Consider the following 15,415-nt stretch of genomic DNA (forward strand, 5'->3'; position numbering starts at 1 on the left):
CCTGTATTTCTTTGTTTCATCAGTTCAGAGGTTTTCTTTGATCATCATACCTTATTAAAAGGGAGCAGATTGTCATATTGGTCTTTTAAAAAAGATTTAAATGTATAATTAACATAATAAGAATAATTAGTACAGAATACATTAACAACACAAAAACAGTGTTTTGTCAGAGGTCATACAAGATGTCAGTATCATGCTCTCACTATGTACCTATAAATTTTTTACGAAAAACTTTGGCGTATATGCAAATAGAAATCTTTTAGAAACAAGTTCTGTCACTCTGCAACCATGTTGGTAACACCTTGGGGCAGTTATTTAGAAATAATAAGAATAAGCCTCTAGGTGTTGTGCGCCATGGGCTTTATGATAACAATGTTACAAAGGAAATGGCAAGAATAAGCAGCCGAATGAACCCATTGTATGTTCTTTGGGTGCAGTGTGCTCACATTGCCATTTTGAGCGTGTGCAGTAAATAATTTTTCCCATACACCCCTGTTAAGGTCTTCCCTTTGCATTGCTCCCACTCTAAAGCCCCTTTTCCATTAGTACCTACTCGGATGGATTCGGATCGGCGGGTTTTCCATTACGATCTAGTACTACCTAACCACATGCGTGGTTGTTGTCATCGCAAAGCGTCCGAGCGTACTGCGCCGTAATTAATATGCGACGCGAACGCTACAAAAAAGGTGGACATTGAGACAAGAATATACCTGCAGCTTGGTCTGTGGCATTTCGTCATACTCGGGGACTGTGGCGTGTTTTTTATTTTATTTAATTTAAAAAAAAAAAATTTTTTTCCTTGGTAGCCATTTCCCTCGTTGCCGGGTTTCAAAATTGGCAGTTTTAACTTTCGTGAACTTAGATACTGAGTAGATACTAATGGAAAAGGGCCTTAATAGCCATTGTCCACTAGTAACTACTCGGGTTGACTCGGCACAGCTTGAATTATCTTTTAGGATTTTCCATTAGGTGATGGTACCTGGTAACAGGTACTTTTGTAGTGCCTACTCGGCTGAGGTTCCAAGTGATCTGAAAATTTGATGTCAACAGACTGCATGCCACGGATTGGCAGAGGCGCCATTTGATGAGTCATCAGAGTGTCCTTCACAGAAATCAAAACCGCCATTTTTAAAACCCGGAAATGAGCACAAAAAATACTACCATAGTGTCCGAGTCTGACAAAAAGCCATACACTGAGCAGCAGGTACACCATCACCTTAACATTCTCCTTTGTTGTGGCGTTTGTGTCACATACAGATGACGTCACGGGACTTTCGGCTGTGTTGCTATAATGACCCCATGGACATTAGGTGGTAATTGATTGTAATAGAAAACGACCAATACCGGGTTGAGTTTTGTCCAACCTCCTCGCTTTGAGCCAAGTAGGAACTAGTAGAAAAAGGCTTTATGTGGGATGTCAAAGGCAGCAAGCTGAGCTGAACAATTGGCTTTGGCTAAAATTTTTATTTTATTTTGTTTTATTTTTTTTAGTTAATGTGTGTGAAGAAGTCAAAATTGCTCTATTTTCCCCATATGCTTTATGATTTCATTGTTGGTTTATGTCATTTTTTATTTTATTTTATGTTTGTATTTATTTTTAAAGAGCTGTAGTGGCTTCATAGTGTAGTGGTTTACACAATTCCCTAACATCCCTCATTCGATTCTGCGAGGAGAGACAGATCCCTTTGCGAAAGGCATCCAACGCTACCTGCTGTGGTGACACCTTGTGTTATCTTTTAGTAGCTTTTTTATTAAGTCAGTATTCGCATGTTGTGGTTGCCAGTGCCGCAGCATACACTATACATTTGTAGTCAAACTTGGTGCACTCAAAAGTTTCCTCTCTTTCAGGAGGTTACCTACCTTAAAGGAGGAACTATAGGAAATGCAGCTTTTCATATCAATGGTAAATGGTAATGGTAAATGGCCTGTATTTGTATAGCGCTTTACTTGGTCCCTAAGGACCCCAAAGTGCTTTACACATTCAGTCATCCACCCATTCACACACATTCACACACTGGTCACTAAGTCATAAAAACTGAATTTAGTAAAATTATCTGATATTAGAGAAACCTGATAAATGCCAGATGAAAAGTTTGGTAACTGAATGAAAATAAATCTAGAACCTCCTGCAGTTTATACTTCCACTCCACATGTGCAGTTTCACAATGTAACTTTAATTTACAACAAGTCCAACATAATTGAGGTCTCTCATCAGAGTGTTTGAACAAATGCCATGCTAATTGATGGTGTATGGAAAAAGAACAAAGCACAAACGCAGGTCGGTTCCTGCCACAGAACATTGGCTGAAAAGGCACACAGTGATTGTTGCTAGAGTTTAAGTTAAAGTTACCGCAAGAAACTTGTTAACTTGTTAGCGAACTTGGGTTCTAATTCACTCATATGTTGCCTGCATATCTATAGCTGATATAGCTCTGCTGTTTATCCAGCTTTAGAAAGACGCCCCATATCCACATCATCATGTTGTTGTTTGACTGCTTTTTGCAGCGTGTTGTTCGTTTCGTGCTGATGTCTTTTTACTGTCTCATTTTTTTCAGAAAAGTCGTCTTTCCTTGTTTCGGCCTTACATGCGTTAGGCACATAACCAGGTTGTCTTGATGGGATGATTGTGTAGATAACAGCTGAACACATTTTACAGTCTTTACTTCACCCCCCTCTGCAATTAAAACAACAATCTTGTGACTTTACTGATTTTGGAAATTATTGCACTAAAATGAAAGAGGGACAAATGCCCACACAGCTTTGAGCTTGCCTGTGGTTACCTGTTTTCCAGAAATTGTAATCTCTTCACAAGAACTAATGACACTGTCTGTATGTCCTGATTTGTAATAAGCATTTCTATTGTGATATATTCCTTTTTTGATGAGAGGGGATGCTTCAGATCCAGCTCAATTTCTACAGCAAATGCTGGAACCATCTTAGCTGGATGCAGCTGCTGTTTATATGACCCAACACATTGGTATATGTCAAATTTGTTAAGTTTGCAATTAAAACCGTTTTTGGCTATTTTCTCTTTTACATAAAATTAAGCTGCCAGTAGAGCAGGGCAATATGGCCAAAAATATTTATCACGATATGTATTTGAAAATTTGCGATATCGATATAACTGATGATATAATTGACGTGAGACAAAATACTTTACACCTCCACAACTTTATTAGTGCAAAAAAACCCCCATCAATGTATTTTCACTTAAACAAGCAGCTGTTTTTTTATGTGCATTAAAGCTATATAAAAATTTAACAGTGAAAATGCAAATTCCTTGGTGACAGTTTAACCAAAAGGCATTTCCAGTGGAAATTGGCCGACATATCCTGAGCATAACCATGTATAATATCCACAAAACTTAAAAAGGATTATACACACACAATACGGTAATATTATGTTGAAACACGGTACATATTACTCCGCGAGGCTCCTGACTACAGTAGCCATAATTCAGTTGTCACATCCAGTTATTATGAATACAGAATTTGTGAAAAGACAAAATGATTAAAAAAAATAAAATTCCCCTGCATCCAAACACACCCCTTTTGCTTTACAGTGGGATGAAAATGGAGCCTTTGGGGAACAAGATCTTTTTAGAGGAAGTAAAGTTCACAAGTTTATAGTAGGGAAACCTGTGAAAGGATAATTAACAGTTGATTTTCTCTCCATTTCGCTCATGGTCTCTTCATTGGTTTGCTTTCAGCAGCATGAAACACTTTGCCTTTAGCGTTGGCTCTCTGTTACACAACCTGTGGCTGCAGTACATGTTTTAAGAGGCATACAAGTCCATCCAACCATCCCATCCATCCATTTTCTTAACCGCCTATCCCACCTGTCAGCGGCCAAATTATATTCATTTAGTTAGGATGTTTTTCAAACACTTGCCATACGTAAAGCCTATCTAATGGTTATAGGGGAGCTCGTGTCCTTGTGCTTTCATCTGGTTTGCAGTGCTCATTGGAAGCGGGACACTTAATTACTTTGATTTTCTCCATACACATTTATCCAGATTTCTTATAAATCTAATGTTGCTGTAATTGCTCTGATTTTCTTTTCTTCCTTTGTTGTTAGGAGAAACTGAAGTGCTTTACAACTGTCTGCTACCAGATGAAGAGAAATTAAAGATTTTAATGTGACTGCTGAAAACTTTTGGGTGAATTATAGCCAATTGTAGTAATGTCGTCTTCAGAGAGAATAGTGTGTATCAGATGGTGGGATTCTCTGAATAGTGGTTACTACCATTTCCCACTACTTGGCATGTAGTTACCTGCTTCAGACCATACTTTTTATCTTTTGGATAGGGTCATCATATTGAAGGTCTTAAGCGAGGCCTGGTTGCTTGCTCTTTGCCTACACATAGTTCACATAGTTTTCTTGGTCCACCAAGTCTTATTCCTCTAAACTTAAGCTTACCTCCGGTATTTCATTTAGAATAGAATAGAATAGAATAATCCTTTAATTGTCCCAAAAAGGGAAATTTGGTTGTAACAGCAGCCAAAAAGACACATATACAAACAAACAGACAGTACACAGGACACAGAACAGAAACATACACAATTTTTCTTACATATTTACATTAAGGACAATGGTTACTATATACAGAGAGTACTGTACAGTTATTAAATTAAATAAAAATAACTACAGATAAGAGGCAAACCAGGTTGTAGTGCGAATCGGTTGATTAACTTATTGCAGTTACAGTGCTGATGTAAACATCTGTGATTGTTGGGAGCAGTTAATGTTTGTGACTAGAATATTTAAGCTTTTTGTAGTATCTGCCACATATCATTGAGGAACAGGTTTGATTATACTCCAGTCGTAATTACCTAGTGGCCCTAGACATTGAGCCAGGCGTGTGTGCGGGTGTGGTTGTGGTGCTAGTAAAATGTTTATTGGCTGGCGTTCACAGCCACGCTCACGCCCCTACGTTAAGGACCTTGGCATAAACGCGATTTGGACTATAACCTTCATTAATGTTATCTGTGTGTTGAGTATTCATGTTTACTCATTCTTTGCACCACAAGAGTGCTCCGAGTTTCAGAGCAAAAGCTCCCCTCTGTATGGTTTCTTTTGTACCCAGTGTTACTGTAAGGTTACAGCTGGGGCTGTGTTACTTTATTATTTTACTTTTAAGTTTGCTGTGTATGAATGTACACATTGCACACATGCAAGAGTTCATCTGCAGTTTAATTATTTTCTCTGTTCAGCCTGATTGTTTCTAAACTGAAGGTAAGTCAGTGTGAAATTTCAGAAATGCACTATAATTGCCTAACATATTCACTCACCTATACAAATCATGGAATTCAGGTGTTCCAATCACTTCCATGGCCACAGTTTTAAAGTCAAGCACCTTGACATGTAGACTGCATCTACAAACATTTGTGAAAGAATGGGTTTCTCAGTGAATTCCAGTGTGGTACCATGATGGGACAACAGTCCAGCTATGAAATTTTCTCACTGCTAGATATTCCACAGTCAGCTGTTAGTGGTGTTATAACTAAGTGGAAGTGATTGGGAATGATGGCAACTCAGCCACAAAGTGGTAGGCCACATAAAATCACAGAGCGGGGTTACTGGATGCTGAGGTGCATAGTGTGCACAGGTTGCCAGATTTCTGCAGAGTCAATTTCTACAGACCTCCAAACTTCATATTTGGAAGAATGGCCATCCAAGCCTTACATCACCAGCACAATGCTGAGCGGCAGATGCCGTGAGTAAAGCACGCTGCAAATGGACTGTAGAGCACTGGAGATATGTTCTTTGGACTTGTGAATCACTTTTTTCCATCTGCCATTGTGATGTACACTGTGTCAAGTGTAAAGTTTGGGGCGGGTGTGTTGTTGCATGGGGTTGTTCTTCAGAGTTCAGCTTGGCCCCTTAAGCCCCTTTTCCATTAGTACCTACTCTACTCGGATTGGAGTGTGTGTGATCATTGTAACAGCAATGCATCTGAGCGTCTACAACCAAGGTGGACGGCGAGGCAAGAATGTGCCTGTTGCTTGGTCTGTGCCTTTTTGACAGAATTGGGTACCATGGGGTTGTTTTGTTTGTTGTTTTTTGTTTGTTTGTTTGTAGACATTTCCCCCGTTGCTGCATTTTAAAAATGGCAGTTTTAATTTTCATGAAGCAGATGTTCTTGTGACTCATGGAGGGATGCTATTGACCAGCCAATAGGGGGCATGCAGTCTGATAACGTTACATTTTAGTACCTGCTTGGCTGGAATTCCGAGCAATCCGAGCAGATGCTAAAATGCTTGGAAAATCGCTTGGAACCCCAGCCGAATAGGTACTAAAAAAGTACCTGGTACCAGGTACTATGACCTAATGGAAACCCTGAAAACCGCGGTGAACCGTGCCGAGTTGGTCCGACTATGTAATAATGGAAATGGAGCTTTAGTTCCAGTGAAAGGAACTCTTATTGCCTCAAAGACATTTTGGACAATTTCATGCTCCCACCTTTGTGGGAACATTTTGGGGATGACCCATTTCTGTTCCAGCGTAACTCCTCAGCAGTACATGATGCAAGGTCCAAAAAGACTTAAATGAACATGTTTGGTGTAGAAGAACTTTACTGGCCTGTACAAATTCATCATGGATCACCTTTGGGATGAATTAGAGCAGAGACTAGGAGCTAGGCCTTCTCATCCAACATGAACATCTGCACCTCTGGAGAATGGTCTAAAATTCCTAAAAAACACACACATAAACATTGTGAAAAGCCATCCCAGAAGAGTTGAAGTTGTGAAAACCTCCTGAAAGGACTCTACGTATGCTTAGAAAGGAAAAATGATTAGGTTATTGCTTTGTATTTTTATGGCTCCATAATCTAGTGGTTTGCACGTGCTTCTAGCAAAAGATCCCCTGATCACTCCCAGGAGGGAGACATCAATCCCTTGAGGGTTGTGTCACAAAAGGCATTCAGTGGAAAAAATCTGCCAAATGAAAATATGTTGAGCCACCCACTCTGGTAGCCCCTTCTGATGAAGGGAGCAGCTAAAAGTAGCTTTTACTGCTCAGTAACTTCCATGAAGACATTGATTCAATACAAACCACTATGTACTTTCCCCCCATTGTTGTCTGAATGAATGAAAATATAAATAAATACATAAACAAAACATTGCTGATTTCCAATAAAACCTTGGACGATAATGGACGATATTTCTAATGTAAAAGAACAGAAATTCTGTACAGTCAGCTAATAACTAACTGGTAGCTTATTGACTAATTCTTGTTTTCCTTTCTCTCTTGTTTAGATCTCGTGTCACTGTTTGACCTGGAAAATGACCTTCCTGATGAGCTCATACCCAATGGAGACTTGGGAATGGGAATGTCCTCTAATGGTGGCCCAGGTGCTGGTCCTGGTCTTAACTCAGTGGTTCCTGATGCTGCCGCGAAGCACAAGCAGCTGTCTGAGCTCTTGCGACCGGGAAGCTCAAACAATTTAGGAGGTGGCCTGCCACAAGGAAGCATGGTGGGAAACCAGCTAGGTGGTGTGCTTGGTAAAAATACACTAGGACAGGGATCCCCCAATCACCAGTCTCCCCAGGGCCAGAAGGGAGGTCCAGGACAAGGCAATGGAAGTGCAGGCATGGGCTTCAACCAGCCCATGGGCCAGGTTCATGGTGGCATGGGCCAGACAGGACAAGTGATTAATGGGGCTATGGGACCAGCAGGGCGAGGGAGACCTGGTCTTGGCATGCAGTACCAGGGCCAGGCCATGCAGGGGACACAAGTGGGCGCTGGACCTGGTGCTGGAAGCAGTGTGGTGGGAGATGCACTCACACAAGGAGGGCCACAGATGGGTGCACACAACACAATGAGTGCTCAGCAAGCAGGAAACATGAATAAGGTAAGGTTTGAAACTCTGCTCAGCTAACATGAATACCGTATTTTTCAGACCATAAGGCGCATTAAGCGAAACAAAACAACCAGATAAGTCAAGCTTTACTCGGCTCATGCTTCTTGCTTCCTCCGCTTCCATACCATTGATTCATTAATGTTGAATTCTCCCGCAGCTGCTCTGTTCCCATGTTTTTGCAGTATATTAATGACTAACCTCGTGTTGTGGATGGATTATCTTAGTTGTTCTCCTGACTGAAGTTTGGTTCGTTTACAGCATCCTGCCATGCGATTGCATTTGTCGCTAACCATTGGGAACCCTCGCCTTAACTTTTATCGAGTGGAAAAAAGTTAGCATTCATCCTCCAGCTTCACTGTGTTTATGTTATGCTAACATAGCTGTGTTGCTAGCGATCACATAGCACAACCTTATATACCAGCTAGTCCAAATCCAACCCTACAAAAGTCACTGCTGTTTAGTTTTCTGTCTTCATTTATGTTGGAAGTGATAGCAGAGCTGTACATTTTAATTTTTTCAGAAATCTCTCAGTCAGAACATGACCAACTTCCTGCTAACTTCTAACTCCGTTAAATTTAATAAATTCTGTTTTCATGGATGCCTGGATGTTAAACTTAATTGTTCCACCTGGTAAAGCAGCAACACTGTTCATTTTATTAAAGATCAAAAAATTTAGACTGTTTTTATCTCTCAATGATGAGGCAGTGTTCGTTTGACTTTGGGACCTGAAGCAGAGTTTAGACCCACACTGTTGATTTTTGAGAAAATTAAAGGATTTTAAGTGCGCCTTATATGTACTGTATTTTCTGCACTATATTTTGAATAGGAATTTGTTCAGTCTGTAGTCAGTGGTGTCAGTCAATGTGGTCTTACATGCTGCAAGTTGACACAACCAGGGCAAGTGTGACAAGACCTGAAAACTGTGTCATCGTACTTCTACAAAGCGAGTCAAAGTTTGTGAATGAAAAATAATTTCCATGATGTGCTGCTGGTTGCAGTTGGTTGTGATAATCTTTACTTTCACAGACTTTGAAGTGCTCATTGTGAGAACATGTCTTTCCTTTTGTCTGAGAGCTTTGCGGTTTGACAGGAAACCAGGGTTAAACCAGCAGGCTAGTTCTCACTAAGATTATTTGAACAGACGTCGCCACATGAAAAAAGCCCCTCCTTTCCTCATATAGACACATACGTAGTAATATAGGACTGTTTGTGTTATTTCATTGTTTATCAACGTGTATTGCTTTGTATCTCCCTTATATATGATGTCATTTGTACGAAACTGAAACTGTCACCTTTTGATCGTACTGAGACGCCATGATTATGTTTGAGGTGAGGAAATGGGGTAAGAAGAATAGGTCGATTTGAACCAGCTTGCGAGCAGTATGACGTGCGATCAAGAAGTTTTGTGATTCGATTTGTAAAAAGAAAAACGTACTGTACCTGATTTCAATATGGCTGCTGTCCTCGCCATGGTTGTCTACTTGTGGACCGACTGTACTCTGATCAAATTGTTGTGATTTTTGTGAGGAAAAAAGTTAATTTAAAGTAAGAGATTTTTTTTTTAAATTAATTTTTGTTTCCTTTGGTTGGGCAGATATAGCTAACATAATTCTTAAATATGGAGCAATTTTTATCTTTTTAACCAAACAATTCATGTGAGCTGCAAGTGACATAGCATGATTTTTGAATTTTTTTGAAAGAAATGAATTGAATTGCCATCATACAGTAAAGTGGCAATAGACAAAAAAACTCCACCTTAAAGGAATCTGTTCATTTTAGTACAGCATTTTTACATCAGTCATAAACGTTTATTAATCAGACTGTAAATACGTAAAGAAGAGAAGAAAATTAGATCCACTGAGAAGAGTCGGTGCTTCTTAAGGCCGCTTTTATGCTCAACACACTCAGCACTGCTGTTTCGGAGTCACTTTAAGTAGCCGTGCACCTCTCAAATTTTGTAACCAAGCGCCATGCACCGCTGCCACTACTGCCACTACTATGCCAAGTGTAGAAGCTAAGAGATTAACAGGTTACACATAAGGAGATTTTGACACAGTTTGAAAATTAGACTTCTCAAATCAATGCTTCCGGTTTTGACCTCTTCTCTTCCTAAATCAGCGGCGATGTGGCAGTATTCGTCTCCAGGTGTGTGCGAAGCGACCACTTTTATTATGGTGTCTTTACTCAACTTTGCTCGACTTGCAAACAAAAGGAAAACTCGTTAGCGCTGAAATGGAAGAAGTTGAAATGTGAAACAAAGCGTTTCTTGACCCTTTTTTTTTTTTTTTTTAAGTTTTCTCCATAAGTTCTCATGTTTTCCAATTGTTGCTGCAATCTCCCACTAAGCCATCTGGAAATCTTTGTGCTCCTATCGTTGAAATTCATGTAGAGACCAAACGGCTCACGCTCTCGTGTCTCCAGCCCAGCTGTGCTGCGCGGGCCAGCTTACAAGCTAAAACAACACCAAAGCGTACTGCAAGGAACAACAGAAGCTGTCACGTCATTTTTGGCGCGTGCCACCGTTTGCAGGCATGACAACAGCAATAACTGCCTGTAATACGTGCAGATCATCAAGTGGGAGAACCCATGTGGGAGGCCGAATGTGTGAATGAGAGAGCGGCAGCAGGAAAGCATCTGTGTCTCTCTGTGTGGAGAAGTGGAAGGGGGAGGGGCAGGCAGCAGTGCAGCGCTCTGCTCAGCTGTTGTGCAAGCTTTCTGTGCGTGTTGTCACCTCCCTTTTTTTTCTTTTTTTTTTTTCCTGGGCAAGCCCTGCCCAGCAGCGAAAGCAAAGCAGACTGCTGCTTTGGCCACCACAGAACAGCGTCAAGCAGAAGCAGCAGAACGGTTCAAGTTGAGGGTATCAGAGGGGACTAAAAGCTAGTGTCAGCTGTGGTAATAAATGGTGGTCAGAGCACTTGATAAGGAAGTATCTTTATGTGTGGCCTTAATGTTGTGTGATCAAGTCTGTTAATTTTGCTCCTGGTGAAGCCTGGCAAGATGCAGGAGATGATTGAAACTGAAATTTCATCAAAAAAAAAAGGAAATATGTAATTTTGGTTAATCGAAATAAGTTCCTGGAACAGTCTTTTAAGAAGATGTCACACTTGCTGGCTAATAAATGTGTGTTATGTACCTTGAGCTAATTTTCCAATACGCACACAACTTTGGTAGCATAGATACTGAAGAGTATTTGTAACCACATGCTTTTGTTGTTGCAGGTAACGCATTAAATTATCATTTTAATCAGTTCTACTTTCACTTGTTTTCTACAAAACATGATCTTTGAGCGGCAGTGTTAATCAAAGCTGCAGATTCATTAGTTGTAGTTAGATTACTATAACTTATGGACACGTCAGGATTTTCCAAGTCTGCTGCCAACACGTCTCACCAAAAGTTTCCTTTGTTGGCTGGGAAAGCAGGACGGTCCTGATGTCTTTCGGTCTTTTCAGCCATCTTCCTTTTGTTTGGGATTATTTTCTGTGGACGATGGCGCAAATAAATATGGCCAACCTTTTAAAATCAAATGACTGATTGTCCACATAATGGTATGTGGAGTAATCACTGGTGGGGGAAGGGGTTTAACCAAGAGGAAATGCTGAACTGTGTGTGTCAGTGATTAGTTCGGCTTGCGAGTATTCATGCAAGGCAGCTAATTTCTGTTTACCTTCAGTCAGACGGAGGACAAATGATTCATATAAAAATCTGCTGGTTTGAAAAGCTGCATGGAGCCCATGCTAGCTCCTTCACACAACAGCATTTACATCTTTTTTTGTGTCATTCCCCATTTCCCTGTGTCTCCCCACAGTGGAAGTGAAACATGTGGAGTAGGGTCATAAAGCCAAACACGTGAAGGTTGAATTAAACTGGAATTATCCTTTAATGTGACTTTTCTTGACTGGGAAACACTGATGAGAAGACTGACCATCACTTTGTAGACTTTGAAGGATTTGTTTTTTACCTGCGCTTTCAACATAAAAACAACAACGAAAACTTTATAACAAATGGCAGCAGCAATGCTCCTTTTCTTGAAAAGAGAGTGCTTGAATTTGTTCTGCGTGTTCGTTGTCAGATTAACCTCCTACGGTGCCCAGTAGGAAAACTCTTCTTGGGCTCCTGTTGACCTTCATTGGATTTGCAGTGTATGTTACAGTCTGTCCCATTTGCAATGAGACACAAGTGAGTGGAGAGGTAAAGGAGCGGTCCACTATGAGGGTACGCTGCACGATAGATCTTCTAACTAGCCTGCATCCTGTTACTCACTGTAGATGCCGATGCCAGGAGCTCCATTTAGCCAGCAGTATGGCCAGCCTGGGGTGCAACAGATGGGGGCAGCGGGGGTCAATGCCCAACAACTGCAGAACAAGACGGCGATTTCCAACAACCTTCCTCAGTTTCCTGCTGATTTGAAGGGAGCTGGGAGTGTGCCAAACATGGTGAGTGTCCGTCCGTTGTTTAAAAAATAATAAACGAGGGTAAACGTCCTAGTTTAAAGTTAGTTTCTGTCCTTGCTGTTACATGTTACATTCTTATTTTAGCTTTTTTACTCTGACACAACTTACTGAGCCCTTCCTGAACTTGTACCTGTTGGCCTGGTTTCAGCTTTTTTTCCACTGTCATCTTCCTGTTGTGGAGATGAGCACCAGGAGCTAAATTTCAGCAAGTCTGTTTCAGCGTACTTACAGGGAAAGTGACTCAGTCCTAGCAGAGCTGTTGCTTGTGACTGGTCAACCACAGCTGTCTGTTGTTGATCATCAAACAGATGTGACGTCGCATCTGGTTTTGTAGGTGAAGCAGGGATAGTAAAAACGGTGTTTGATAAACCGCGTGGTCTGCCTTACAATGCATTTTGTTGCACTTATGGTTATTGAACATTTCATGTTCTCCACTGTCTTCTGCACTACTTTGCACTTTGTGTATGTCAACACCATGAACCAAGTTTAGTTGCAGGAAGTCTGCAGGCTTCACTGTTACCTTTTTAAAAAATGCATCCAAAGGGTTTAAAGTGCACCTCTTCTAACTTGGTGCTATCCACCCACCCTAATGCGTACTCTGTGGCAAATTGGGACTTCACAGATGGAGCTCTCACTACTGCCTCTGGTAAGAGAGGGAGAGAAACACAACAGGAAGTTTATTTCATGCTTCCAGCATGAAGGCGCAGTAGCATAAGCTTGTTCTCATTGAGCAATGTATGTTAGTCAACCCTTATTACGGACCATAAGTGGACAGCAATCAGGATAAGAGTTTAAACAGTTTGAAATGGTATTTGGAGGGTTCTTTGTTTTTAAACATCTTTGTAGATCTTACAGTCTTATAAGATTTTTGGCAGTGATGGCATGGTAGCGTGTGAGGTCGGGGATGGAGGATGGGGCAAAATTTGTTTTCTTTAAAGTATTTAGTGTTGGAAATAAAGCAACTGTTGCCCAAATTTAGTGAAGACTTGAGAAAGAAAGGATGACTTTTGCTTTAACTTTGGAGGCATTAAAGACTGAAAAGGCGTTGGGTGTTGAATTTTCCACTCACAGCATGCCTTAAAGTAAATCTTCTGTAGCATTTTAATAACCTTAATTAGCTTGAGACTATTAATTGGCCCGTTAAAGTTGAGTTGTTTTGATGTAGCGAATGCCAGCTCTAACAGTTTGGATGCAACTCTAGTTTTAATGTTATTTTGATGGACTTGATGTTTCACTTATCTGAGTACCCGTTTAACATTAACAATCGTTACCATTTTTTCCAGTGATTACACTGTATGTCCTCTTTGCTGTTAATGCAATGTTATACGTGACATACATGACCGACACTTGCGATGATGTGTGGGAGCACATGTGCCCGCACACATGTTCATACCAGTACAACGGCGCTCTTCCAGTTGAGTGTAGATGTGGGTATGGGATACAGTGATCATTCACTTACAAACAAGAGAAAACAGACAGGGCATTTCTTTGTTCTGATTTTTAATTGGAGTTTAATGTAGCTGTGCACTAGCAGAGATGGTAGGTTAACTCTTGTGTATTTGTTGGTGAAAGAGAGTATGTGTGTGAGGAGGGTTTGAAGTGTGGTGGGGAGATGGGTGCGCTAGTTTTACGTGTGTGAAAACAGATTAAAGTTGGAGGAATGGTATCAGTGGGGGGGGAACTGAAAAGAATAGACCCCGGCAGATGACTTATTATTGTTTTAACCGTTCTGTCCCCTCGTGGTCAGTAAAAATTTTTTTTTTTTTTTTTTTTTTTTTTTTGTGGTTAATGCTGGAAATGGGAATTTGTGTTTCACTTTCTCTCTCTCTGTCCCTCTGGTTCTCTCTCAACACACTAATGTCTGCAACTTAACCTATGTAAGCAGAGGCAGACATATTTGTTCCTAAAGTTTTGTCACTATTTTGCGTTTTTCCTCATCTTCATTCCAACAGTTTCAGTCGTCTCCTTCCAGGAATTTGCTAATATCTGCGATTCTTTACAGTGGGGGCAATAATTATTTGATCCCCTGCTGAATTTGTAACTTTGCTCACTAATTAGAAATAAATGTCTCCAATTTTTAGTTAGTTTTATTTTAAATGGAGAAAGACAGAATATTAACCGAAGTCCTGAAAAAATATGACACACAAGTTATAATTTTGTTTGCATGTCATTGAGTGAAATAAGTATTTGATCGCCAAGCAAAATTTGGAGACTGTGGGGAAAACCCATTGGTAACACATTGGTAAGATGTTTTTGTAGTTGGACACATCTCAAGAGTGATTTTGGTCCACTCTTCTTTACAGAAACTCTCTAAATCCTTTAGGTTTCTTAGCTGCCGCTTGGCAACTCAAAGCATCAGCTGCCTCCACAGATTTTCTGTAAGATTGAGCTCTGGAGACTGGCTAGGCCACTGCTTGTTCTTGTAGTTGGTCACCAGGTTTGGACACATCTGAGGAGGGAATGTTCTTCTTCTTTAGCCCCTCCTTTTTGCCTTGGCAGTATGCTTTGGGTCATTGGTCGTGAATGGGTCTTCTAAGGTTACAATCTTCAGTCTTCTGACTGTGGGAAGCTTCTCAGTAAAGATTTTATGGTATATGCCCCACTCATTGGCCCCTCAGTGCGGTAAAGTTGTCCTGTAAACTTTGCAAAAACACAGCCTCAAAGCACAATGTTTCCACCTTCATCCCTGACTTGGGAGGTGGTGTTCATTGGGTCATACTTAGCATTTCTCTTCCTTCAAACATGGCAGGTCAAGCTAGCAAATTTAATACGGGCCTGTACATGTGCCTTCTTGGGCAGGTTGTCCTTGAAGGTGCTGAAAGAGTTTACAGCATAGTGGTGTAATGCTTGGTGACTGTGGTTCCAACTGCCTTTAGATCATTGACAAGCTCCTCTGTAATTTTGGGCTGATCCACCATCTTTTCTCATGATCATCCTCAATCCATGAGGCAAGATCTTGCATGGAGCTCCTTAATGCGTATGAAGATTTTCTTCCATTTCTGATTAATCTCACCAAGCTTCTTCCTGATGGGTCTTGCAGCTCATTCCAGCCTTGTGCAGGTCGACAGTCTTGTCTCTGACATTCTTTGACACTCTTTGG

At 40.7% G+C, this 15,415-nt stretch overlaps 1 protein-coding gene across 4 annotated transcripts in view; it reads left to right on the forward strand.

The window, feature by feature from the left end:
- crebbpb (CREB binding protein b) overlaps positions 1-15,415 on the forward strand; it is a 39,354-nt gene that overhangs the window by 4,388 nt on the left and 19,551 nt on the right. For all 4 annotated transcript variants that reach the window (XM_031741309.2, XM_031741312.2, XM_031741310.2 and 1 more), the window contains exons 2-3: positions 7,260-7,855; positions 12,130-12,297. In XM_031741309.2, the coding sequence (XP_031597169.2) occupies positions 7,260-7,855; positions 12,130-12,297 (764 nt within the window). The remainder of the gene's footprint in view (positions 1-7,259; positions 7,856-12,129; positions 12,298-15,415) is intronic.

This window comes from Oreochromis aureus, linkage group 4 (assembly GCF_013358895.1).
Source record: "Oreochromis aureus strain Israel breed Guangdong linkage group 4, ZZ_aureus, whole genome shotgun sequence".
Taxonomy (NCBI): domain Eukaryota; kingdom Metazoa; phylum Chordata; class Actinopteri; order Cichliformes; family Cichlidae; genus Oreochromis; species Oreochromis aureus.